Source organism: Puma concolor, chromosome E1 (genome assembly GCF_028749965.1).
Source record: "Puma concolor isolate L17-30 chromosome E1, mPumCon1.1.hap2, whole genome shotgun sequence".
NCBI classification, from domain to species: Eukaryota; Metazoa; Chordata; class Mammalia; order Carnivora; family Felidae; genus Puma; species Puma concolor.
The window spans coordinates 16,728,775-16,755,807 of record NC_141680.1 but is presented as its reverse complement, the minus strand read 5'-3'; the positions used below and the strand labels follow the sequence as shown (position 1 = coordinate 16,755,807).

Below are 27,033 nucleotides of genomic sequence, written 5' to 3'. Positions count from 1 at the left end.
CACCATAAATCATTACATCTTGGAGACAGGAGCAGATGGAGGCTTTGGGGGAAGGGGAGGAAGCCAGGTTATGTTTGGCAGAGAAGAAAGCACAGTCTGGTAAGGAAAATGTTTCTGTGTTTAAGCTTCGAGGAATGTTAAATGCCTGGGAGTTGATATTAAAAGAAATACAAACCTTCCTGCTGCCAGCTGACCTGGGCCTATGAGCGGCCAGCTGAGAGCCAGCATTCTCTGGAGGACTTCGGAGTCTCCCAGCCCTCTCCTCCCCAGGGCGCAGCCCTTGGCCCTCAGCTATGGAGCTGCCTTGCCCTCCTGCCCGTGGGTCAGGGAGGGGTGGGGGTGTCCTGCCCAGTGTGCGCCATGCCTCATAAAGCCTGCTCCCCCGTGATGCCCCACGGAGCCCCTGTGGATCACCAGGCTGGGTGGAAAGCCTGCGCTGAGCCAGTCCCATGTGGCCAGGCCCCACGGAGCCACAGAACAGCCTGTTCCCACATCTTGCTCCCACCTCCCTTTATGCCACGTGTCCAAGGAAAGGAATTGGCACCAGCCTCCGGCACATGGCTCTGCTCCCCTTTGGCGGGCACTGAGGATGGAGCTAAAGGTGGCCTTGCCATAGGGGCCATCTTTGGTAATGTTTGGGTGACCTGAAGGAGGGGCAGGGGAAAGAAGGCCCATGCCTGTCTGCCACCTTCTTTCTAAGCCCCTTCCTACTCAGCCCATCCAAAGAACAGCGAGGGATTCCATTTCCTGAGCTCCAGGTGTTTGCTCAGAAACGAGTCTCTCTCTGAGTTTGCCTGCTGTGGCAGTGGGGGCAGGGAATCTGGAGCAGCAGGCTGGGGGTGCGGGACAGCATTTAGTGGCAGACAAATGGCAGCACTGATCAGCAACATGTGTGTCCAGCCCTTGGGCTCTTGGAGGCACATTCCCAAACATGATCTCCTCTGATCCTCGCAACAGCTCTGTGAGGAAAATGACAATTGTATCCTCCCCGTGAGGACACTGAGGCCCGTCGCCTCTGCTGACCGTGTGCAGGGCAACCATGCCCTCTCTGTGCCGTGTCCTTATCCCCCAGGCCTCCATCAAGGAATCTCCCAGGCTGGGTCCAGGGCACTGGCATGGCTAGTGGCCCAGAGAAGGAGCCAGGGTGATATTCTGCCCCAGCACCCCACTTTATGGTATAAAGTGAGCCTAGTCCTTCTTTAGTCTGGAGTCCTTTTACATTGGCAGGGGATGCTTACCGCCTGGTGCACCTGGCAAGAAGCAGAATGAGCATGCCTGCAGAGACAAGAGCCAGGGGTGGGGGACTTAGCATCCTTCTGCAGTGTACCCACCATGGGCTGGCTGCTCCAAGATCCATAGGGGCCTGGCCTCAAGATCGGAGAGCCAAGCCACAAGAGAGCACAACAAGATGCCAGTAATGATGGTGATAGCACCCCAGAGCTAGCACCCAGCACTTGAAGCTGTTTTCTCAGGGGTCTTCACGTACCCTGTGGGAGAGGAAAGCGATCGCAGTTGGAAAGATGAGAAGACTGAGGCACCAAAGGGGTAGGTGACCTGTCCAACGCCAGGCTGCCCGTGGGGAGGGAGACAGGACCAGAACCAGAACTGGAGGCAGGCTGGAGCCCTGTCCTCTGCAGACGTTCTCCTGCCTGCCGCTGTTCCCTGTGGAATAAGATGGAAAAGCGTGCAGCAGGAATTCAAAGAAGGAAAGACCACCGTGCGCCGGAATCAGGGAGGCTCCCAGGAGGAGGTGGAGTGAGGGGGATTTGAGAGCCCTGGATTTTTTAAAATTCCAAATGCAGTGTTTATATTAGAAGGAAAATTGCAGTAATAGTAAAGGGACTTGAAACAGAATCACGAGCCATCCCTCCTCCCACTCCTCTGAAACAGCCATTCGACTTTGTGCCTTTTCCCTTCCGCAGGCATAGAAATTTTTATATAGCTTTAATCACAGTGTGTATTTTGTATTTTTTCTACTTTCATGTAATATCATTACCTCCCTTTTTTCTGGGGCTGTATGTAGTCTTTATAATTACCTTTTTTGTTACGTTACCCAAAGTAGATCTTATACTTCATAAAAATCATTTTACATAATGGCCAGCACATGAATTGCCATTTTAAGGTTCTGTGTTATTCTAGCAAGGTGGGCAGGCTCTGGATCAGCAGAAAGGAGCAGGGTGGGCATTCCGGGGAAAGGGCCTTTGTGGCCATGCTGGGAGGCAGGGATGTGCAGGGAGTGTCCCAGGAAATTAAAGAACCCGCCTGCCCCGAGCAGGAGGGATTGTGAGTAACACAAGTCAGAGGGAGATTGAAGGAATGAATGAAAGAAGAGATCAGAAGGGTTTTAGGCCAGAGGACTCCTAGGGGGCATTTAATCCAATCCTGTTTTGGGCCGAGAAGGAAACTGAGACCAGAAAGGGTGAGTGACAGAGCCACAGTGGTCGAGCAGGGGCTCCAAATTCAGGGACCCAGTCCCAGGTTGGTCATGCTTGGTCAGCTGCTGGGCAAATGAATGAAAGAAAATGCTCTTAGATGGGGCGGGTGTCAGTCTGTGACCCTCAGGGATCTGCCCTTTGTCACTACAAATTTCCTGGAGCCTCCCCCACCCCCAGTTTAGTGCATTTCTCCTCTTCCACGGTCAGGAGCCCTCCCTTTGTTCCCCAGACCCAAGAGGCCAGTATGTCCAGATTCTCTGTCCAGGCCACCCCCACTGCCTGCCTCCTCCTTGCGGACCCACCCCCGCCTGACCGAGGAACCTCTCAGCCAGGAGGCCCCCCTTTGTCTGCCTTGGCTCCCTGGCCCCAGGGGACTTCCATATGTTTATCTCAGTCTATTTCCAACTATGCTACTCCAGGCTCCAGATGTGCTGTCCCCAACTGGGACCTACCCGCTGGCTGATTAGCATATTCCCAGGGCCCAGCCCGTGTTGACTGGCATGGCCTGAGGGGAGAGCTGTCCCTGAGGACCCCATAGCTCGGTTCCTGCCACTGACTCCAGACTAAAGAGGAGTCTGAGACCTAGAAGCTACCTAAGCCAGAGGAACCCCTCCATGCCCCTGCTCCACCCCCACTCCTCAGCTTAGCCAGACGTGGCGTGGCGACAGCCCCCACCCTTGGCTGTGCCCCCCCCCCACACACACACACCCCAGGGTAGAAGGCGGCTTCACCTGGGAGTACTGAAGACCCTGGGGTGGGAAGGGGCAGGGTCCCAGGCCAGGAAGGAGGCTCCATCTATCCTGGTGCCCTTCACCCCCAGTTGCAGAGTTCAGGCCTGATGGGATGCCTTGCCTCTGTCCTCTTCCCTTCCAAAGTGCAGAGCCCATGTCAGAAGGGGAAAAGGGATAGTTTCTATAACATTCTTGACCTGGCCTCTTGGAAGCTTGTGAGGGTTCAGAGCTATTATAAATGACACTCAGGAGGAGGTCACAAAGGCCAGTCCCCTGCCTTCAGTACTAGGACACAAAGCCCTGATGGGCACATCTGACAATATCTAGACCCTCTTTTTTGTTCAACTGTGGTAAAATATACATACCATAAAATTTATCATTTTAATAATTTTTAGTGTCACCCAGAGGCATTAGACACATTCACATTGTTGTGCAACCATCGCCACCAGCCATCTCCAGAACTTTTTTTTTTTTTTTCTAGAACTTTCTCATCATCCTAACTTATCATACCCATTAAACAGTAACTTTCCAGGGGATGCCCGGCTGGCTCAGTTGGTAGAGCATGCAACTCTTGATTTTGGGGTCATGAGTTCAAACTCCATGTTGAGCATGGAACTTACTTTAAAAAACAAAACAAAACAAAACAAAAAAGATAACCCCTCTGGCAACCACCACATTCTACTTTTTTTGTCTGTGATTTTGACCATTCCAGGGACCTCATGGAAGTGGAATCATAATGTCTTTGAGGTTTATCCATGCGGTAGCATGTGTCAGAATTTCCTTCTTAAACTAACTTTTTTAATGTTCATTCATTTTTGAGAGAGAGAGAGCGTGAGCGGGGAGGGACAGAGAGAGAGGGAGACACAGAATCCGAAGCAGTCTCCAGGCTCTGAGCTGTCAGCACAGAGCCCGATGTGGGCGGCTCTGAGCCACCCAGGGGCCCGCAGAATTTCTTTTTCTTTTTTTTTTTTTTTTAAAGTTTATTTATTTTGAGAGAAAGAGAGAGAGAAAGCACAGGTCAGAGAAGGACAGAGACAGAGGGAATCCCAAGCAGGGTCTACACTGTCACTGCAGAGCCCGACATGGGGCTCGAACCCACAAACAGTGAGATCATTACCTGAGCCAAAGTTGGACACTTGACTGACACTTGACTGACAAAGTTGGACACTGAATCACCTGGGCACCCCTCCCAGAATTTCCTTCTTTAATGCTGAATAACATTGAATGCATAGACCACAATTTGTTTATCCACTCATCCACCAATGGACATTTTGGTTATTTTTGACTTTCTTCCTTTTTTTTTAATTAAAAAAAAAAATTTATTTTAAGTAGGTTCCACACCCAATGTAGGGCTTGAATTCACGACCCTGAGATCAGGAGTGGCATGCTCTACCGACTGAGCCAACCAGGCGCCCCTAGACTTTCTTCCTTTTAAGTGAGAAAAAGAGCCTGGTCTTTGAGGATGGAGATTTCATAGCCTCCTCCTCTCCAGACCCAAGATTCCCCACCCCCAGCCAACTGCTCGTTGGTCTCCAGCTATTACCAGAAAGCAGGGCCCCACAAGTGGAGGACCAACTGGTCACTATTAGCCTTCTCTGGTTCAAACAGTTGCCTCTTGGCTTTCTCTCCCCCAATTTAGGCATCCCTGTCTCCTTGACCCTTATTTCCTCGGATCTCCTCTGCCCTTCCCTAGGTCATGGTTTATATGTACTGAGTGTGGAGGGAGTGACCCTGACGCTGAGGGTCAGAAGACTGCTATCTGGGGGCTGCAGTTTCTTCATCTGTTAAATGGGGATAACTATTCCCACTCTGCCTTCATCACCAGCTTGTTGTAAGGCTCAGAGGAGCCTCCCTGAAAGAGCCATGCTTTCACTAGCTTTTTCATGCCTTTCTGCATACTGAGCACCCTCTAAGTGTCAGGCACTGTGCTGTGGATACGAAGAATGAACAGGACCTCAGCATGTAGTAAACAAAAGAGGAGAATTTTGATATGTCAGTGTCGTTGGGCCTTTGAGGCCCAACAGATCTAGGGTTCAGAGTTCAGCTTTCTTCTTTCATTAGTTGGGAGAGCAGAGTAAGTTAACTTTATTTTCTGTTTTCTCATCCGTAAAATGGGTCCTAATGAGAATTGAATGTGGAAGTCCCTGAAGCCCGTGGCACAGGGCTGGCACAGAGTCTGTGCTCATCTAATAATGACAGCCCTTTGCCCAAACTGGCAGGTCCAGGTACACTGTCCTCCACCTTCCTACGGGGACTCCAGGTATAGCTCATCAAGCAGCACCCCCTCCCAAAGGCTGTCACCTGCAAGTGGCCCCCTCTGTATAGACCTTAGGTTGGCTGAGGCCATATCTATTTTGTTATGCTGATGAAGGTCAGACCTGGCTTTGATGAACTAACCTCAGAGTAGGCTGGAGGTCAAGGTTAGGCCCCTTAGCACCAGGCAGCCAAGATTTCCCTGCCTTGACCCTGGACTGAGCAGCTCTGGGCTCTTCCCTTGGTGCAGCTCTCAGCTTGGCATGGTGCGGTCAGGCCCAGAGCACAAAGTGAGTGAGGAGCTGGGAACAAGGGGCCATTGTTGGCCCAGAATTGTTTCTGGTTTCAATTACTCTGCAGAGCATGAGGAAATTCAGAGTAAGCGTGGGTCAGGAGCCTGCTAGGGCAGGAGTCAAGGGCTCCCCCACCCCACATCCCTCTCTTTGGCCCTTGAGGGGTCTGTTGTCCCTGTTTGACTGCTGGAGGGCCAGGCATGTCAGTTTTATTGCTCTGGGAGCCTGGGCTCTGGGTCAGAGGCCTGGTTGACCCAGACATTTTTAGCTCTTGCCCACTCTGGTTCTTCATGGCTGGTGCCAGGAGGTGCCGGGGTCCCTCCCTGGGTGGGATCACAGAGGGACATTCATGTGGGTCCTTGACACCTTCTCCCAATCGTCTTTCGGGCTGCGCTGACCACTGCTGGGCCCTGGATCCTGGGAATGGCTTGGTTTTACCTAAGGGTGTGGGGGCAGCTATGAGAAAGCCTTGGGGCTGGCTTTTCCCTTTCATTCCACCACCCCAGCCCTCAACCCCTGGCCTGGCACCCACAATGCTAGGCAGTTCCCTCCCCTGGGACGCTGCAGTGGCCATGCTGGGAATGGTGTTCCAGCCTTTCCCCCCGGAAGGTGGAGTCCTCCCCTGTACCCAGCCTCAGTCCTGATGTGCACAAGCAGGGGAAGCGTCTGCCTCTAGAGTTTGCGTTTCATATCCCTGCTGCCTGCTGTTCTCAGAGCTGGCCCACGCAGGGCTCTTCTCTTTGCTGCTGCCACCACCACCAGGCCAGCCCAGAGGCACATGGGGACAGGGGAGGTTTGGTGCCAGCACTGTTCCTCTCCCTGCTTCAGACACTGCCTCCTCCCAGAGGCCTTGGGACTGGAGCCATTGTCCTGCCCCACCCCATCCCCTGCCCGTCTCAGAGCTGTTCATCCCCACCTGCTGTCACTTCTCAAGACTGGTCCAGATGCCTCAGTTACACTTGGAGAGCAGGCAGCAGGATGGGGGAAATCCAGGGGCGGGATACCTTGGGAAGGCCAGTGCCCCGCTACCCAGAGACTTCCCCACACTTCTACAACCTCTCTCGTTCCACCCCTGCTCAGCTGCCTCCGCCTCCCGGGTGTTCCTGATTTGGGGAGGCAGACTCTGCCCCAGTGGATTCTGGAGATGGGAAGCATTCAATAGGAAACAGCTGGAGGCTGGAACCTCCCTCTTGCCCTCCTGCCCCTCTTGGGAATGCCACCTTGAGGGCAGGCCTGGTGCCCACTTCCTAGGCCCACCTCTCGGGTGGTGGCAAGCAGAGAAGCTAATTCAGAGAGGACCTTGGGAACTGACTCATTCAGGGCCTGAGAATATCCAGCTTCTCAACAAACCACAAGAGGGGTGCTGTCTTCCCAGCTCTGGGGGCTCCCAGACTCAGGCGGAAGAGCTGGGTTTGATCCCAGCTCCACCACCTAATAGCAAGGTGGCCTCAGGTGACCTCTTGAGTGCTTCCTCTGGAACCCGTGTGAATATTAAATGAGATTACAGAGGTGACTGTACATTTCAGTAACCGCTGAGCTCCCTGCAGGCAGAGGCTGCAACTTTATCTTCCTAGAAATCAAAAAAAAACTGGTCTCTGGGTGGTCTTGCTTTTGATTTTTTTGAAAAGATCTCTGAGAAAAGGACTTAGTAGAGGAATTGCCAGGGACATCCCTGAGTGAGGGCTGAGGTGGATATGAATGCTCACATGGGGCACCTCACATGGGGTCTGCCAGCCTCCCTCACTGCGGGTGCTGCAGACCCTGCCGTGGCCCCTCACTGCAGCCCAGCCTTTGCCACGGCATTGAAGGGTGTAGGCAGTGGTGGCACTCCGCAAGGGTCTGACCCCCAGGAGCAGCCCACTTCCCGTGAGCTGGGACGGGAGAGGCTGGGCACAGCCTAGCCTGCTCATACCCTTAGAGGCAAGAGCTGGGCTGTACTGGCTTCAGGACCAAGGTGACCCAGAAAGCACCAGCCTGAATGACTCGGTGAGTGTTATCCAGTTGGAAAGCCTCCGAAGGGAACCCATACCAGCAAAGCAGAGGCCCACAGCTTTCCCAAAGCAGAGAGAAAAGTAGAGATAAGACACGAGTTTCAGAGCCAGGACTCTGACCCGGAAGTCTCCTTAAAAAGCCCCTCATCTCCCCAGCCTCCACATCTCCCCGCCCTGAGGGCAAGCTGGGGCCAATGGCTGTGGTTAAGAGAAACAGCAGTTCTCATGAGAACCATCCCCTGGAAGGAGGCTAAGGGGCTCCAGGTTCTGCCTACTGAGCTTAGGGGTTGCTGGGAGGGACCTGGAGCACCCCATCCACCCCGGGCTTTAGCCAGGGGCCTCTTCTTTCTTCTGTTTTTATCTGACTGGGGGGCAGGGAGACTTTGGTATAAGATTTCATTTGGAAAGAAAGGCAGAGAGTGTCCTCTGCAAAAAAAAAAAAAAAAAAAAAAAAAAAAAAAAATTCATTGATGACCATTTGTCTGGTCCAAGCCCCTGTTTTAACAGGTGTGGAAACTGAGCTCAGAGAGAGAAAGTGGCTCCTGAGTCTCCGGTGACCAGGCAGGACTCTTGCCCAGGTTCCCTGGCTCCCAGGAGCTTTCTTCTGTTCATTTGGAGCTGAGAGTTGAGTGGAAAAGAGTTGGTTAATCATAGAGCAGGAGACAAAAGGCATAGGGGCTCACTGGATCCTGACTTACTTTCAAACCTTCCTGTTTGAGGCTGTTGTGTCTTCAGCATGAGGCCTGGGGGGGGGGGGGGGGGGCGGGCCCTGCCTCTCCCCCAACACTGTGCTGGGAGACCCTGGCCACATACCTCCTTCTGGTGAGAAGGAGCAGGCAAGAAGCCAAGGGGGTCTGGGTGCTGGTCTGGCCATGAGTTGTATGGGGAGCAAATAGAAGGACATGGTAGGTGTGTTCTTCCCGCTCTGTCCCTGGGTGGGGTTTGTTTTAGATAAGCGAGATGTTCCCAAAGGCTCCAGTGGATTTTCCAGCCATTTCCATGACCAAATATGCCATGAGAATCACTAGGGGTTGCCAGGGATGTGCCATTGGTATAGTTCTATAGGACAAGTACAGAAGGAGGTGAGAACACACATTAGGGATGCAGGGATACAGAGCCAGGAATCTTCAGGGGAGTCTCCTCATGCTTTCTCACAGCTGCTCTGGGATGTACCACCTGCCCCGCCAGTTTGCACACCCTGCACGAGGGCCCCGGTCTGTCTGGGCTCCGGCTGCTGGCCCTGCTGGTTCTCTCAGGCTGGCCTCCTGTGCCTGTCTTTGGGTGGGGACTGCCTCGGGCTTCCTTTCTGCAGCCCTCCAGCTTCAGACTCCATCATGCTGTCCACCACCTTGCTCCCCAGCTCTGCTCCCCATCCTCAGTGCAATCCCAGGGATAGAGGATCAGGGTTCTAGTCTGGGCCTGGGGAGAAGAGGGAAGTCTTCTGCAGAAAAGGGGGTCACTCCAGAGAAGTGGCAGCAGCATCCCAAAGTCCTGAGAAAGAACCTTCCTCCTAGCATTCACAGGCTGGAGGATTTGCCTGGAAGCCGTCCCCACCCCCAGCTGTCACCAAGGCAGCACTGGTGGCAGTCCCTGCCTCTCCCGCCCACACATCTCAGGCTGCATCTATTCTCTGTTGACCTTTTTTTCTTCAGTGATGCCGCTACTGATCACTTTAACCTGATTTCGCCTCATGCAGGCTTGTGCTGGGTGCCTGGCCCCAACCGTCCCAGATATACACCCCTCCTTAGGTGGAACCCAGGGCCCTGCACCTCCCTAAGGGCGGCCCTTCTTGTTCCTTCTGCAGAGAGCCTGGAAGGGGGGGTGCAGAGAAGGGATGAGGGAAGACAGGACAGTCTACTAGGAATGTTTTTAATTCCAAAGACAGCGACATCTGTTCGTGTGGGCCTTCCCGCCCAGGCTCTGTTTATCCAGACAGGGGGCCCTTGCATGTCCTCAGCGGCGGGTTCTGCCAGGTGTGGCTGGACGGAAGGGATGGACAGAAGGGGGAAGGGGATGCAGTCCTTCCCTGGGTGGTCAGGACAGCCTAAGCCTAGCCCATCCAGCAAAGATGAGGAAGGGTCTGTGGTGGGCTGGAGGGACTGGAATTCAGACGGTCACTTTTGAGGAAGTGACTGGGAACATTTGTCTTGTACAAACCCCCCTGCAGCCTGCTCCTAGACCATTGATTCCAGGAAGGAGTGAGTCAGGCTTAGGGAAGAGAAGGCAAATCTGTGCTGTCCCAGAGAGAGCCCCCAGCCCACGGGGAGGAAGGGAAAGATGAACATCTCAAGGGAAGAGCCTCCAACTCAGCTACCCATCTGCTAAGGCGCTTATGTCGCCATGGAGACCAGTTGGCCAGCTTTCACCCAATCAGAGTTTGCTTTACCCAGACAAGTATTGAGCCTGGGGTTCCTATGACAGGCAAGCATAGGGCTTTGGGAACAGGATCTAGACTGCCTCCTTTCTCCCACACACCCAGTGGTGGGGGAGGCACACCTTGTCCCACAGGGTGCAGTTTGGGGGAGTAAACTGTACCCTGTGGCATATGACCCAGATAGAAGGAAGAGAACCTTAGAAAGCCAGCAAGGGGCCAGTTTTGAAGTTAACCAGCTGATGGTACCAAGCGTACCGACATGGTCAGAGATGTTAATGGCACCTTCCCAGCCAGTTACACAACCAGCGGTTGCACGTCAGCTGAAGGGTTGCAGAGGAAAGCCAAGCGGATGGCCTTTTTTCACAGCTCTCAAGGCTCATGCCAACCCCTCCTCCTCCAAGAAGCCTTGTGCGGTTCCTCTGACTAGAAATTTTCTCTCCTTTCCTTCAACTGTCATTGCACTTTATCTGTGCTCTTCTTAAGGCCTAAGACTGGGTTTCATGAGAGCTAAGGTGATGCTTTGGCCATCTGGGTATGGCAGGCACATGGTAGGCACACACTTGATACGTGTCAAGTGAAGGAGTGCTTTTCTGCTGCCTGTTAAAGGTATTTAAGCCCATGTCTTGCTCTTCTCTTGGGCTCTCAGCCTTGTCAAGCACAGACTTTCGATTCATGTCTGTGATGATTCCTCAGCCCCACACCCAGGGTCAAACACATAGCCAGGCCCTCAGTCAGCGCCTCCTGAATGAAATGAATGAGTTGGAGAAGTGAAGACTGCAGCAGTGAGCGACGCCTTCCTGGAGGAATGGGTTTTGTGACAGCCAGGGTGGGGAACCTGCCTGGCCCCTTGTGGGACTGGAGGAAGACTCTCTTCAGAGGGAGCATCTGGTGCCCTGGGAGAGGCAGATTAGGGATGGGTCAGGAAGGATAGGGGGCCTCAGGCCTCAGCTGGGCAGGGGACACAGATATGTCCCTGCCTCTGTGGGTCTCTTTCTCTCCCCCTCAGGGAGTACCGGGCAAGGTGTCATGGGCCGGCCGTGTTTAGCTGCTGCGACTTTGGGCAACTTTAGCTCAGATGTGAGGAGACTCCGTGCAGCCTTGGCAGCTTAGCCCTGTCTGCACTGTGTAGAAGCAGGTGTGGAGTGTGGAGCCCTAGAACAGATGGAGCTGGCCTGGCCACCCTGCAGGGACACCCAGAGCCCAGCAGAGCTCCAGGACCCCATTTCTACCCGCCAGGCAGAGGGAGTGCAGGACCAGATCCTGCAATGCAGGATACAACAGTGGTGCTGTCCGCCGGACCTGTTCTGGCTGGACCCAGCATGGCCTTGGGTAGGGTGCTCAACTTCCGGTCTCCTTCATTTCCTCAAATGGAAAATGGGGGTGCTGGTACTTACTTCATAAGGTTGAGGAATCACGAAGTGAGTTAATCCACGTGGTTTAGCACGGTGCCCATCACACCGTAAATGCTCGGTAGAGGGTGGCTTTTATTATGACCAGGTCTTGGCTTTCTTTGCAGTGAAGCCCTGTGTCGGGCTCCATGCTGAACATGGAGGCTGCTTGGGATTCTCTCTCTTTCTCTCCCCCTGCCCCTCCCCTGCTCATGCTTACACGCACTCGCTCACTCTCTCTGTCTCTCTCTCTCAAATAAATAAATAAATAAATAAATAATTTTTTAAAAAGGAAAAAAAAGGAACCAGCCACACTTCAGTGAGGCCCAGCAGTTGTGAGCACCAGAAGCTTTGAAAGAGACCTGTCACTCCCCAGCTACAGTTGTGTGACCTCGGGCAAGAATTTTCCCTCCCTGAGCCCCAGTCCTCAAAACTCAGAAAACGGAGACAGTAACACAGGCATCACAAAAGTTGTAAGGCCTAAATGCAGTTGGATATCTGAAAGCCCTTTGCATGAGACCTGGCTCGTGGTTGGCATCCTGAAAACGTTGGTTTCCTTCCTGCTGTGAGCCCAGCTCTGCATAATGTGATGTCTCTGGGTATTGTGTACCCTAACCATCTGGGGGCCTTCCCCCCACCCCCCACCCCAACACCAGGCTCTAACTTGGTGATTCATTTCTCACTCTGGTTAGAATGTTTACCAACTTGAGTGTAAAGAACAAGTTCGTTCTTCTCTGTCTTCCGAGCCACCCAGCCCAGACAAAGTGGCTGATTGCCCTTTGCCAAAGTGGCTCTGCCCGCGGCAGCACAAACTGTTTGGGGTTTTTCTGGTGAACTGCATGTGGCCACTATTAAAAGTGGCTGTGTGAGGGGCACCTTTTGCTGGGCATTTGTAACCAGTGTCATTCTTGGCTTTTGCTCATGTCCTTGGAGAATGGCCCATGGTGACCAGTTCCTTTCAGACCCCTAGAGCCCAGGAGGCTGCCCCACTGGAGAACTTCGTTATTCTTTACATTCCGAAGAGGAGGTTTGTGAGTGCCAGTCCACACATGTCTGGTCCTGTCACCAAATTGGCATCCAGGGAGGTGCCTGGGGGCAGGAGTTGAGAGCAGGGGAAGCAGAACTCCAGGGCAGTGCAGGACCTTTGCCTGGGACAAGGGCAGTTGTCCATGGCCAGAACGTAGCTCCTGCCCCCTGCAGACCCCCCTCTGGCTTCCTCCCAAGCCCCCCTCACGTCCCCCAGACCCCAGGGAGCAGCCTGGTGGTGAAGGGGTTAGCCGCGGATGGAGAGGGGAATGGACTAGACTGTGTTTAGCTGCTTGTCAAACTTTATTCAGTACTTGGGCTGAGGGTCGGTGAGCTGGAGCCCCAGGCTGCCAAGAGTTAAAATCCGGAGGTTGGGTTTTTTGGAGGGGCAGCCGCCAGCGCCTCCTTTGAGTCACTTCCTTCAGTGGGGGCGGGTCCCCGCGCGGTCTCGGGAGGTCCGTGGCGCACGCACTGGGGCGTCCCTGCGAGCCTGGCGCGGACCAGCAGGCGGAGAAGAGGGCCCGCCGCCACCGGTGCGCTCCTCTGGGAGGCAGTCTCCGGGGAGGGGAGGAGAAAGCAGAGCCGCACACCATGCGCTTCCCTGTCCGGCTGGAGTAACAGTCCAGGCCAGCCCGGGGGCTGAGCGCTCCGCACGCTCCCTCTATCTTCGCCGCTGCAGCTGAGCCCCGGCGGCCAGGCTGCCCGCGCCTCTGCCTCTCCCGTGTCCCCGGAGCGGGCACCGCAGGCCCGGTTGTAGTCCGGGCCGGGTCCTGCTGCCGCCGGCATGACCGACATTCTGCCTCAGCCCGACTGCAGCCTGAAGGCGGTCTGTGAGCCCCTGGAGCGCTGCTGCCTGGATCGGCTGGAGGAGCCGGGGAGCAAGCGGCCCCCCAACACGGGAGCCCGGCTCTGGGGCCGGGTGCGCAGCAAGCTGCTCCGCCAAAAGGTGCTAGGAGGGGGGGAAGGGGGACCTGCGTGGGTGGGAGGGCCAGGGACTGCTGGGGCCGCTCTGTCCGCCCCCCCCCCCCCCCAGCCCCCCTTGGAGATCCGTTACAGCTCCTGCCTGATTACGGAGTCCTAGGACAGAGGCTGGGGTAGGCATGTGGGTCTGTTGTAAGTGGCCTTAATTTGATGATTAATGCTGTTGCCACCCCCACCCCTGACCCTGGCTGCTTTCTTTGCATCTGTCCCTGTCTCAGGAAGAGGGGGGTTGTTGTCTCCTGTGGGAGAGGACAGCCTGGCTCCTTTCTGAGTCTATACAGGCAGGAATGTGAACGGTTAAGCAAGGGGCTCCTGGGTCTCAGTTCCCCCTACTCAGGGTGCCCACCCCCTGTGGGACCCCCTTCCCGAATCCCGTGGACATTGCTGAGGGGTACTGGCAGAAGCACTCAACACCACTGGCCATGTAAGACTTCTTTGTACGGGGCTGTGGGCATCATGCCCCACCAGGGAGGACGGGAGCACGGTGTGGAGGTGGTGGTGGTGCTGAGTCTGGGGTCTACAGCCTCCAGGGGCCTGCCTTGTCAGGGACCACCCAGATGACTGCTGGCCCAGTTCCAGCTGGGCATCAGGCAACCCAGTCAGCGTGCCAGGGGTTTCCTGACCCAGCAGGCAGCCTAGACCAAGCTGTGCCAGGGCGGATTGCCTGTCCTGCCTGCAGCCCCAGACCTTGGTGGGGATTAAAATCTGAGATAGAAGCCGACTGTCCTGCAGCTGGGCAGGCTGCCTAGGGGCTGGCTTTGGGCCCTGGCATCAGGCATCTGAGGAGGAACCAGACCCAGCACCTAGTACACAGTAAGCACTTGATAACTGTGCCCTGAATTCACTGCCTAAGCAAGATGTCGCAGGGTGCCTGTCCCCGCTGGCAAGGGCCATGCCCATCCTTCAAGGGAGGCTGTGGCTGTGGCTGATGGAGATTTCCAAGCCATCCTGCAGCTTGGGGAGGAGGGGAAGGGAGACCCTGTGTGTAGGTCTTTACCTCCAGCCAGCACCTGCAAAGAGGAAGGGATCTTGGGCCTGTTGTCTCCTTGTCTAGTTTCACCCCTTGCCAGTGGGGCATACTTGACCTCCCAGAGGTGACATCAGTCTTGGAAAGTGCTGGACAGGGCAGCGACTTGAGCTGTCCTGCGTTGGCCCCTGTGTCACCTTCAGCATCTCCAGGGACCAGGCTAGCAGAGCCCTGCTGGCCTCAGCTGCTCCCGTCGCCCCTCTGTGCTGAGGCAGCTCTCTGTGCCCGGCAGCCCGGAGCCGTCCCTTCCCTGCACCCCCCTCCCCGGCCCCTGCTGAGGCCAGCGGACACCAGCCCAAAGCTCATTGTCCATTCCCAAACCTCCGGGTTGGCAAGAAACTGCCCCAGCAGGTTCCTGGCCTGGTGCCAGCCAAACAGAGCCTTTCTGGTTCACCTGTCCCTTTGGGGAGGGGCCTGGCAGGTAGGGGGCAATTTTTCAACCCCTCAAATCCCAGACTTTCTGTTCTTTCGCTGTGCGTGTGTGACTGGCAAAATCAAGAATCCGCCTCAGGAATTCTTTAGGCAGCTTTGCCTCTGGGGGCCTCTTGTATCTCCACGTCTGGCGGTACCCTCTGGGCAAGGGTGGCAGGCCAGCCGGGTGCTGAGCAGCTGAGCCGATTGGTATCCGTGCGACCGCAGGGTGGCTCTGGCACTAGGGTACCCTGTGTGGCCAGGGATTTGGTCCTTTAGTTCCCGCTGTGTGACAAAGTATGTCAGTGTCACAGACACGAGGGTCTGCATGGCGGGACATTCATTCACCCTGCTGCGCCTGCCTAACTGTGCCCAGGCTGGTGGGTGAACAGGCGGGCCTGGGGGGCCAGGCCCTCTGCCCACTCCCCTTCTTTCCCCAGCTGCATTAACCTATCTTTTGCAGGGCAGGCGGCTCACTGCCAGCCAGGGAGGGGACTAGGATCAGGCAGCAGCTTAGGTGGCATGGGGGAAGGGCGCCAGGTGCCACCCAGCCTGGCAGGCGGGGTCGCCCATTAACTCCTCATCAACTTTGCCCTGAGGATTTGATGCTGTGGATGCCAAGACACCTGCGGCCCTCCTGCTCCCTTTTCACTAAAGATTTGTTAAAGGCTGGAGGGGGTGTATGTGACTTATCTGGGGACCCCTTGCTGGGGCTAAAGAATGTGTTCAGATGGGACAGTCCTAGTTAGTATTAACCTGTGGGGTCTCTGCACCTGCTGGAAGGGGCTTCCCTCTGGGTCCCAGGGGGCTGTGTTTGGGGTTGTTCGTATCCCCAAGGGGAGTTCTGGGGCTGAAGCCTCATTCTGGCCTCTGACTTGGCGGTTGGCGTGTGGTGCAAAGCGTTTAGCAGAGGAGACACGTGGCATTTGGGTTTGCGGGCTCCGCCAGGGCTCTCGGCACCGCTTCGCGTTTCTGCTTTCCTTTTCCTTTCCTTTTTAATTTCTTGTTTGTTTTTTAATTTTGCGCCTCAATCACACTACCAGAGATGAGGCTCAGCGCCTGCTCTTCCTCCCATCACACCTGCTCCTGGAGCCCTGGTTTGCACTTTGCAGGGAGAGAGGCTGAAGGAGGAGGCCCATCCCCCACCCCCTGAAGTATCCAAAGGTTTTAATGGGGTCACTTGTGGGAGCCATAGAGAAGCTAGCAGGCCCCCCATGAGGCAGAGGCCAAGCCAGAAGCATTGGGCAAGTGGCGGGGTGGGGGGGTTGCCTGGAGGTGGGGACTGAGGCTGAACTGGCAAGGCCCAGAGGATGCGGGGGGTGGGGGGGGGGGGTTGAGGACAGTTCTTGATGACTTTGGCTCTGCTTCAGGGGTTGCCACAGGGCGTTGGGAATTCCCTGCCTCAAAAGAACTTCTGCCAAGAAGCCAGAGGCCAGCAAGGTAAATGGAAGTGTTTCCTGCTGAACCCCAGAGTGTCTGTGATAGGGTTTGCTTCCCTCTATTTCTGGAGAGGGTCAGAGGTGTTGCCTGAGGAAGGACAGGATGGGAGCCCCCTTTGGGTCACTTGTCTGGGGAACCTTAGGGCTCAGGTCCTTCTCTTTGCCATCTTGACTGTGACCACAGGACAGCTCCTAGCCCCTCCCAGAGTCTGTCATTGAACTTGACAGTTCTTCCTAACAGGTAGCACCAGGTACTCAAACCATGCGTATATCCCTGAGGCTCACACAGCCATCCCCTGGCTGTTCTAGGTGTGGAGGGCACAAGGGTGCTAGGCTATCAGATACAGGTACATCTTGGGCTCATTAACTGTATTTCATAATCTGGCTCTGGATGCCAAGAAAGATCTTGAAACCTTATGCAGTAGCCATCTATCCTGCCCTGGCTGCCCACACACCGCCCTGCCCCTCGCCCCCTGCCCTGCCTCCTCTGCCATATCTGCTAGAGGGAAGGGACCCGTGTCTATGTCTTAATCATTCATGTGCCCACTTGCACCCCTATAGTGATCCCTCAGCTGTAGGAAAGGGACGATAGTGCCTCTCCTTCAGGCTGGAGACCCCTGTGGCCAGCCCATTTACCCCCTGGGCTTCTGTGAGAGCCAGGATTGTGATCAGGCTGGCTGGAGAGTTAGCAAGGGGGAATGGAGTAACATCCCCACATTCTCACAGCCATGAAGCTTCTTACAGCACTTGCTCACTGGGGCCATATGGGTGATCTCCTGACCTCCAGTGCCCCTACTTCTCCACTGAGATGGCTCCCAAGAGGGCTATTTGATTCCACAGAGCAGGGGTCCTCAACTCTAAGAATCTGATGAAGGTTATGGAGCCCCCATCCAGACACAGAGCCACCCATATGCACAAATTGGATGCTGTTTTAGATACGGTTACAGATCCCAAGGTAGGAACCCCTACTCTAAGTGCACTTGGCAAGTGCTGTTTCTTTGCACCTGGGGAGGTTAGAAAGGGCACTGGCTCTCTCCAGCATCTCTGTGGTCCACAGGTGGCTTGGCCAGGCAGCCATGCTGGGCTTGGTGCCCCAGCTTTTAGATGGCCCCGGACCAGGGGGAGCTAAGCCTGCCAACCCAGGTGGTTCCTGAAAGGCCAAAGCTGTCAGAGCCCAGTGTTGCAGGAGTATCCAGAGGCAGCGAGGCCACAGGAGGGCAGACATTTTGGAAAGAGCCCAGAAACTTCTGCAGGAGCTAGTTTGGGGGAGTTGCCAGGCACTGGTCAGGGAGCACAAGTTTGGAAAGCCCTCTGCTGAGTGGCTTTGCCTGCCAGCTTCCCAAATTGTCAGGAGCTGGTCAGCAAGTACTGTCTTGGCTTCCTTTCTCCCTATCAGCTCATGCTGGGGACAGGAAAGATATTTGTGTTCTGACTGCTCCCTAGCATCCTAGAGGAACACCCATTCCCCCATGTCTGGAACCTGCCTGCCCAGTCCCTGGGAGGAACCAGAGTCCGTCCAGGATCCCACTGAGCTTTAGATTAAGGCCACCCCCGCTGCATTGTCTTTTGTCCCCAGGGTGAGCCTAGAGAGGTGGTAAGCCACCTTGGGAGCTTGCTGTTAGGATTCTTCTGCAGAGAGGCTGGGAGGGCCCTGTCATTCCACAGTGATTTCCTCAGCCAGGAGCTAGAACCTTCTCTGTCCTGGACAGTGATCCCAGCCAAGGTTGGTGCCTCAGATGGGCACAGCCAGAGCAGTGACAGCCACAGCTCTGCTTCCCATCACATGTTTGAAGCCTTGTTTGTGTCCTGGCCTCCTCCTTGGAGCACCCCGCCCCTCAGGCTCATGCGGCACAGGATGCCAGAGAGGGCACCAGGCTGGTGGGAGTCAAGAGGCCTTATTTTTCTAACTCTGAGCCTGCTGTCTTTACTGGCTGTGTGACCTTGGCCAAATCTCTTCACCTTTCTGATTCTCTGGCATCAGTATCATGAAGGAGCTGAACAGGATGATCTCCTAGATCCAGCTCATGTGATGATTTTGGCCATGTCTCAAGATTCCTGTTCCTAAGTCTTAAACTCTCAACACGCTGGGAAAGTCTGGGTGGGAGAGGTCACAGGGCTGCCCCTGGGCCAAGGCCAGCCATTCACTGAACAAAGGAGCTGAGAGGTGAGCAGGAAACATGAGACTTCTTGACCCCTGTCCTAAAGGAGCCTTGGTGGAAAGGCATTGCTTTCTCTCCACCCCCCACATCCCATTTGATTCATTTTGTCTCTGAATATTGATGGGTGCCTTCCATGTACTGGGTGCTCAAAGAAGGCAGAGAACCCTTAATCTCATGGAACTTTCTGTCTACAGAGGGAGTCAGGCAATAAATGAGATCATTTCAGGCTGGACAAGTGCTGGGAAGAAAATAAAATTGGGTAATAGATTAGAGAGTAATGAGAAGGGAGAGGCCTTGCCTGAAGAGGTAATTTTGAACTAAGATTTTTTTTTTTTTTTTTTAGCGTTTGTTTATTTTGAGAGACAGCACAAGCAGGGGAGGGGCAGAGAGAGAGAATCCCAAGCAGTGTGATTCAGTGCAGAGCCTGACTTAGGGCTCAATCTCACCACCTGATCATGACCTGAGCCAAAATCAAGAGTCAGATGCTTAACCAACTGAACCACCCAGGTGCTCCTTGAACTAAGATTTAAATGACAAAAGGATTCTGGAAAGATCCAGGATAGTGCATTCCAGGCAGAGGAACAGGCAAAGTGAAAACCCTGCGGCCGGGGTGGCAATAGCATATTCAGAAGCAGACAGAGGCCACGGGAGAGTATAGGAGATCACCCTGGATGGAGCAGGCAGTGGCCAAATTGAGTAGGACCTTGCAGGCCATGATAAGGAGTTCAGCTTTTAATCTCAGCACAGTGGGAAGCCCCTGGGGAGCTTAAGCCTGGTTTTAGTGATGCAGACACATTTTGAGCACTTGCTGAGTACCAGGTCATTCCTAGCGGTAATGTGAGAGGTGATAACCTAAGAGGTGCTAATGTTATCTAGTCTGTTTTACATGAGGAAACGGGCTCAGAGACTGACCCAGAGTGACCTGAGTGGCTTAGTCCAGGAGCCAGCACTTAAACTCGGCTCTCAGCCAGCATGCCGCCCTGCAAGGTGGAGGTCCAGAGCCCCGTGGGGGCCTATGACTGATCCTCAGTTGCCCGGTTGTCTGGGTGGTCATAGAACTCAATGGGGTCGGGGCCGGGTGCCCTGGATAGGGTGCCTTGCTGCTTGGGGACTTGCGGCCTGTGGGACCAGGGCAAGAGTGCACTGAGAGGCCCTTCGGAGCGGGCACAGGCAGCAGAATCGCCAGGGCTACTCATTCTCACGAACAGGCTCTGTGCCCAGACTGCGTTCCTGGCCTGGGCAGGGAGGATGAGGTCAGCTTCAGAGTAGGACTTTCACAATGCTCACCGAAGCACTCTGAGTCCAGAGGGAGGCCACCGAGCCCGTGGTGGTCCGGCAGGCCCTTGGCCTTCCCATGGCAATTAGCATGAAACTTCCTGCTCAGGACCTCAGCCTCCCACTCCTGACTCTGGAGATGAGGCTGCTCTGGGCTGCCTCTGTGTTGTTTTGGCCGCAGCCAGTTCCTTTTCCCAAGAGCAACCCTGCCTTCATTACCCTGGTGCCCCCCAATATGGCCCTGAGCCAAGGCAAGGCAACTTCCTGGCTGTTAGCCTGAGGCCCGGTTCTGGGGTGAAATGTCCAGGCTGTCTGGAGCAGGGAAGGCAGTGTGTACGGGCCAGCCCTGAGGAAGGCAGGGTCCCAGGGCTCTGGGAGAGATGCCCCCAGCCTTGGGGGTCTCCCGAGGCAGCCCAGGGTTGAGTGCAGGCTGAGCCACTGGAATGCAGACCGCTGGGGAAGGCAGGTCACAGTGGGTGCTATGAGGCTAACCTGGCTTCAATAAAAGCCTCATTCAGAGCTGCTAAACCCTTTCCATATGTGGGCCTCTGAGAACTTCAAAGTCCAGGGGGGCGGGGGAAAGGGAGGCGAGATCCTGGTGCCTTGCAGTACAGAGTCAGCACAAGCCTATCATGCAGCGGGCCTGGGAGAGGGTACCTTGACCCTGCAGGGTGAGTGCTGGAGGGGCATTACAGCAACCTGTTTGGCCTAACGGTGGGGGAGTCAACCCCTGGGAAAACGGGGTGAGTTTCTGAGCCTGACCATGGTTTCCCCAGGCCCAGCTGCTGAGCTGGAAGCCAGGATATAGGCCCTGGCGTCCTCCTGCCACCCCTCCCTGCCTCTCTGCGAGCTTCTCTCAGAGCAGCCACGTTGACGGAATCCTCTAGTACCCTTCCCGAGAGGGAGGAGAGGCAGGCTTTGGCAGCTCCCTGGTTCCCCTGTTGCCAGCCTTACCATGCCTCTCACGCCTGTGGTCTGTCCCAATGACAGGCTGGCCTGGGTGTCCCAAGGGGACCCAGCCCAGAGCATGTGGACACACTTGGGGGAGGGCAGGAGAAGGCCAGCCCGGTACCGCCACCGTGGCCACTGGCCTGGGAGACACAGGAAATGTACTGCCGTCAGACAGGACACCTGGCTCAGGGCCTGGTCTCCACAGCCCAGCACTTGGCCTCTGGCAGGCATCCCCAGAAACACTGCCAGCCATCTCTACCTTCCATTCAGCACCCCGTTCACCTCTGAGGGTGACGAGTCCAGTATACTGGATTTGCTGTCCTTCTTGTTAAGAAGCACTTAGTTTTTATTAGCCCTACAAACGAGTCTGGCTTCGAGAGAAGTCCATGCCACCTCCCAGGACAGGCCCAGGATGCCAGGCTCCGGACTCAGAAAGCCAAGGGTAGAGCAGCGCTGGAGTGAAAGCAGAAGCGAGGCCCCCAGGGACAAGAGGTCAGGGATCGGCCAGGCTCCACAGGGCCTCAGGGCTGTGCTGTGGAAATGACAGGGTGACGTTCTGAGGAAAGGGACTCAGAGCCAAGGGGCTGTGGGGAGGGGGTGGGGGTGGGCCTCGGAGCCCCTGGGGTCCCTGGTGAATACTGTCTTCATGGGTCCTTGTCACCCAGTGAGCCCTTGTGTTACATCCCAAAGTAACACACTGATGGCTGCTCTGTGCCCCTTTGTCCCCTCCCACTGGGACTGTAGCTGTCAGTTCCATCTGGTTATCCCCACTGCCCGTAGACAGTGCGGTACAACCACAGGCCCCCTGTGAGGCGTGTGGGAAGGGGCAGTGGCAGAAATCACCAGAAGGCTTTTGGGCGAGCTGCCTGGCTATGGGAGTGTGGCACTGTGGGAAGGCTGTGGGCCACCATCAGAAGGACTTGGGTTTGAACGTGGGCTGTGTCACCCACCCAGGGGAGCAGCAGTGGGGACTCCAGACTCACTGGTGCCTCTGAAAGCCCCAGCACTGAGAGGTGGCCATGAACAGAGGGAAGGAGATCCACTGGGGTCACCTGCCCCAGGCTGGCGAGAAACGGGTTGGGAGGAAGGGGTTAGGCTTCTCAGAGGGGACCCTTGAGGATGTTCCTGCAGAACAAGTCACAGCCGCCATCCACAGGTCGCCTAGGTGAGCTCAGAGCATCCTCCCCTGCCGTCCTGTCCTCCGATCCTGTCAGCGCCCCTGTGAGGCCGCTGGGGTTTCCTGTCCGAGATGTGAGGCGGTGAAGCAGCTACCCAACTACCGGCCACATTCACTCTGAGAATGTGCGTCTCCGTCTCCTGAGCAGGAATGCAGGATTCCGAGCACAGGAAGGATTTCAGTGCAGGTGACCTGGTAGTTCTCTTGTGGACATCCATCCCCAAGGTCAGCTGTCTCCTTGGCAGAGGTCTGAATGTGCAGCCATGACCCGACCTTTGCCTAAATGCAAAGGCAAACAACATAATTGAGGTGCTCCCGGTGGCTGTGTGTGGCCCGCTTGTTCATGACTTTCTCCAGGATGTCCTGTGGCTCATTTCTGTCTCCTACCTGGACCCCACCGTGGGGGAGCCCCAGCGGCATGTGTATTACCTGTGGGGTGAAGGAGGAGTCCTCTGGGGGTCTCCCCCAGCCTGGCTCTTCACAGCCCCATCTGTCTCCACCCCCCCCCCCCTCAGGTGATCTGGCAGCCCCTAGGTACCCGCTCCCCAGGGCCAGTGGGGGGGGGGGGGGCATCTATCTGCTGGGACTGGCGGGTAAGTGGTCAGGTGTTCCTGTCCGCTCACATCCTGGGGGCTGGCTCTTCCGCCCCCGGCACTAATCTAATCAGGAAATAGCAGAGTCCACATTTCCCAGGGGTTATAAATAGCCACAGTAGTTCAGGCAGCATCATTTCTCTGGAAAATGTGCCACGTTCGTCTCCACTCCTCACCCTCCCTTCTCTGTATTTAAGTGATGTCCTGAAAATAGACTTGGTTTCTGGAGGCTGGTGGCCTGCTGGGAGACAGAACTTCATTGTCAAGACACCAAGGGGCTAGGCGGGCCTCCCTCGAGCATACCAGGGCCACACCTGCAAAGGGGATCCAGAATATGGCAGTGGTGGGGACTCACAGGAAAACACAGAAGTGCCACCTTCCTCAGACTTGGCCTCAGACAGGCTGGAGTGTGTGAAATGACAGTAAATGGTGCCAGCAGGCTGCAGAGGGACAGGGTCTCAGTGCCAGCAGGAATGCAGAAGGGAACTGAAGGCCTGGGGGTATCCAAGGAAGGCTTTCTGGAAGAAGCAGGGCTAGAACTTGGCCTTAACATCAGGAGTTGCCTTTCCTGTGTCTCACATGCTCCCAGGAAAATGTAAGGTTGCTGCTTAGCAGTTAGAACGGAAACGATGGGGAGGGAGAGAATGGCTGAATTGTACTGGAGGCAGCCCTCCAGCACCCAGGCCTGCCTGTGGTGTCAGACCAGGCACCGGGAGGCCTAATGTCTCCTTTGTAAGCAAATCATGGAAATAGCACATGTCTTGTTGCCGTGAGGCACAGACACCAGCTAGGTGCTTTGCACCTTATTTTGCAGGGTTAGCAGAGTAGGTAAGTCGGGGAGACTTGATTTTGTGCCTCAGCTCTCAGTTCCTAAGTGTGCGGCGCTGGGCAAGTTCCTTACTCCCTTTAAGCCTCAGTGTCCTCATCTGTAAAATGGGGGCGGCTAAAAAAGGCTTAAACCCCACAGGCTTGTTATGATGATTAACTGAGATGCTGTGTGTGAAGGGTTTGTCATCCATCATGACAGACTCCTAGAAAATGCTCAGAATGCATTAGTTCTGTTAGTATTTTCCGTAACAGTCCTCTGAGGTGCTATGGATGCCCCATGAGGAAGTTGACGTTCAAGGAGGTTTAAGTGACTTGCCCAGATTCACACAGGTGAGTGGAAGAAGAGCAGTCATTTGGACCCAGATAGGCCTGACTCTCAATCCCTGTGTATCCCCACTTGGCTGTGTCCAGATGCCACTCCAGGACCCAGGGAGGGACCACTGGCTCCCTAGTCCATGGCAGCTGCCAGGAGGTGCCAGATCATGGGTGGTTAGAGCACAGGAGGGGCATTAGGTGCCAGGACCATGGAGTCGGCCTGAGGCGTATTCTGATGGCTGGAAAAACCAGAGTTAAAAGGTCCTGGTCCGTCCAGATTGTGTGACCCAAGGGTGGTAGCCGCAGTTGACAAAGCACCGTTGAGCTCTCTACTCCAGGTGGCCACTGCTAGAGGATAGGGCTGGGGACAGACCCAGGCCCTATGTCCAAGAGCCAGCATTCTGGATGGCAGGAGGGAACGATAAGGGTTAGCCTGTGCTACAGGCCTGGTGAGGGTTTGAGATAAAAAAGGTTTAGGGAGAGGGAGGTTCTGGGGCTTCCTTTGGGACCCAGTAGGATGCTTGGTTCCAAATCTTCTGAAGTAACGAGCCTGGACAACAGCCAGGCTTCCCTTGTGTGTTTGAGGAGGTGCTGGGGCAGAGTTGGGGAGCATGGGGGTTGCTCGGTCCTATCCACACTGCTCTTCCTCTGTCCCCTTCTCAATTCCATCTCTCCTCTGGGCAGGGAACCAATTGCTAGAGGCTTGGCCTGGACCAAAGCTGGCCCACATGCAGACCGCCCCCCCCGCCCACTGCCACCTGCCCGCAGCTGGTGTGGATGATAGAAGGTGCTGGAAGGAGTTACTTGGAGCTATAGGAAGCTCCAGGGCCCAGCCCACTCCGGGCTGACCTGATCGTTTTCCTCTGTGGTGTGGGCCTGCTAGAACAGTGGTGTTCACACTGCTGCACACACACTCCTGAGGGTGCAGAGAGCTTTTCCAGGGGGTGTGTGGGCAGGGAGAGTTTTCAGAGCATCAGTCGGCAGACTCTCAACTCCCACAGGTGCTATTACCACAAAGCAATCTGCCTGAGAAAAGCCTTTCACCTTCGCCTCCCTTCCTCTGCTGGGGAGCCCAGGACTCACTGCAGAGCATAGCCCAGGGCACCAAGGCCCCCTGGGTGGCCAACAGCACAGGGCCTCTTGAAATGTAGGTGTAGGTGTTGAGAAAGTAAAAGACACTAAAGGCCCAGTTACAAGTCGGGTGCTTTCCACTTCTTTGCTTTCCACAAAACTGATGGAAATTGTCAGCTGAGACGTCATTTAAAATAAATTTTGGGGGGCGCCAGGGTGGCTCAGTCGGTTAAGCATCCGACTCTTGATTTCAGCTCAGGTCAACATCTGATGTTCCTGAGATCGAGCCCCTGCGTCGGGCTCTGCACTGACAGCGGGGAGCCTGCCTAGGATTCTCTTCTTGCCCCTCCCCCACGTGGCCTCGCTCCCTCGCTTGCACCTTCTCTCTCAAAAATAAAAATAAAAACAAAATTTTTGATGATAGGTATATATGCAATTTAAGGCAAATGAGGAGGAATAGCATAAAGAATCATATAGTGTTGCTGTAATAAAACTATTTTCAGCCCCATCTAGTTATTTATATGAACAAGATGTTCCATCCTTTACATCTTTAAAAACAAACCCAGGGGCGCCTGGCTGGCTCAGTCGGAAGAGCGTGTGACTCTTGATCTCAGGGTCATGAATTGAAGCCCCATGTTGGGTGTAGAGCTTACAAAAAAAACAAGACACTTACACACACACATGCACACACAGAAGCAGTATTTGAGGCTGTACCCAGTTCCACCCTAGCAAAACATAACATTCACACACACACACACACACACACACACACAGAAAAATGTTCTACCTGTCTCATGAAGAGATGCAGTCCCGTCAAAATAGTACTTTGCTACTGAATATTTATTAATAACTATTCGTAATGTGTTGGTTAGTTTTTTTATTGTGTGCTGCTAATCATTGTAATAACTAATCTAGGACATGTTTTGAATATTTGGAGCCTTGTGGCCCCAGGAAGTATTTCCTTGCCATTTGTACAGATATTTTTGTTGAAGCAACATGTAATAGAGTGAAGAATGAAAGCCTTTAAGACAGAAAAGTACAAACTAGGAGAAAATTCTTTAGGAGAAGTAGAATAACAACAAATCCAGGGAGAAAAAGAAATGGCACAGGGTTTGTACGAGGGAAAGAAGAGCTTGTATTTTTTAAATAGATGACGGTGCATCAAATCACTGTGGTAACTGGATTCCACTGAATACATTGAAGAGAATCATGTAGCAGTTTGTGTTTTAAGATGTAAATATTTACATTATCCTGGAAGTTCTATCCTTTGCAACTATTGAAACTTGCTTTGGAAATACTCAGATGTTGAGTTGAAAATGGGCCAGGGAGTGCATAGTTTTTTCAAGATGATTGTGTGGGTGCACAAGGAAAAACAGTTTGAAAGCCACTGAGAGAAACGGAGTCCTGTCCGATCCCCTGTGAGGAATATCTCTGAGCCTCCCCTGCTTTTTTGTTTGTTTGTTTTAATTTTTTTATGTTTATTTTTGAGAGAGAGAGACAGAGACAGAGCATGGGTTGGGGAGAGGCAGAGAGAGAGGCTGCGAGCTGTCAGCACAGAGCCTGACTCCTGACGCGGGGCTCGAACTCAGGAACCACAAGAATATGACCTGAGCCAAAGTCAGACGCTTAACTGACTCAGCCACTCGGGCGCCCCTGTTTTAAATTTTTTTTTTTTTTTTTTTAAGTTTAACATTTATTCCAAGAGAGACACTGAGACAGGGGGAGTGGGGGAGGGGCAGAGACAGAGGGAGACAGAGAATCCCAAGCAGGCTTTGCCAACACAGAGCCCGACTCGGGGCTCAAACTCACAAAACTGTGAGATCATGACCCGAGCCAGAACCAAGAGTTGGACGCTTAACCGACTGAGCCACCTAGGTGCCCCTGAGACTCCCCGGTTACCCCCACTTCCTGGGGCTCCAGCCCAATCTGGGGGGTTCCCCTACAGGAGTGTTTTCTTCCTTGGGGGCCAGCTGCCCACCCACTGTTATCTCACTCAGTCTTCCCAACAATCTGGCAAGACAGGTTCTGCTACTGGCTGCTGCAGGGAACTGATGGCTTAACCAAGGTTGAAACTTCCCAAGGTCACACACCTGGAAGCAGCAGAGCCAGGATTCAGACCCAGGCAGCCTGACTCCTGAGACGGACCCCCTAACCTCTCCCGCCTCCCACTCAGCACCTCCATGTGCACAGGCTACAGACCCTCCTGTCCACCCCAGTCCTGGTAGTTGAATAAGCTGCCTATTTTTTGTAAGCCTCGGTTTCTGATCTGTGAAGTGGGGTGTTAATACCCATCTCAGAGGGTGGTAGTGACTAAC

The 27,033-nt window shown here is 54.6% G+C and overlaps 1 protein-coding gene across 6 annotated transcripts in view; it reads left to right on the top strand.

The window, feature by feature from the left end:
* The window catches only part of ABR (ABR activator of RhoGEF and GTPase), a 184,107-nt gene that overhangs the window by 147,599 nt on the left and 9,475 nt on the right, over positions 1-27,033 (top strand). Inside the window, exon 1 of one of the 6 annotated variants that reach the window (XM_025918147.2) lies at positions 12,994-13,437. The exons of the other annotated variants lie outside the window; for them this stretch is intronic. Coding sequence (XP_025773932.1) covers positions 13,276-13,437 — 162 coding nt within the window. The 5' untranslated portion in view covers positions 12,994-13,275. Of the gene's footprint in view, positions 1-12,993; positions 13,438-27,033 lie in introns of those variants that run through there. 6 annotated transcript variants of the gene reach the window in all.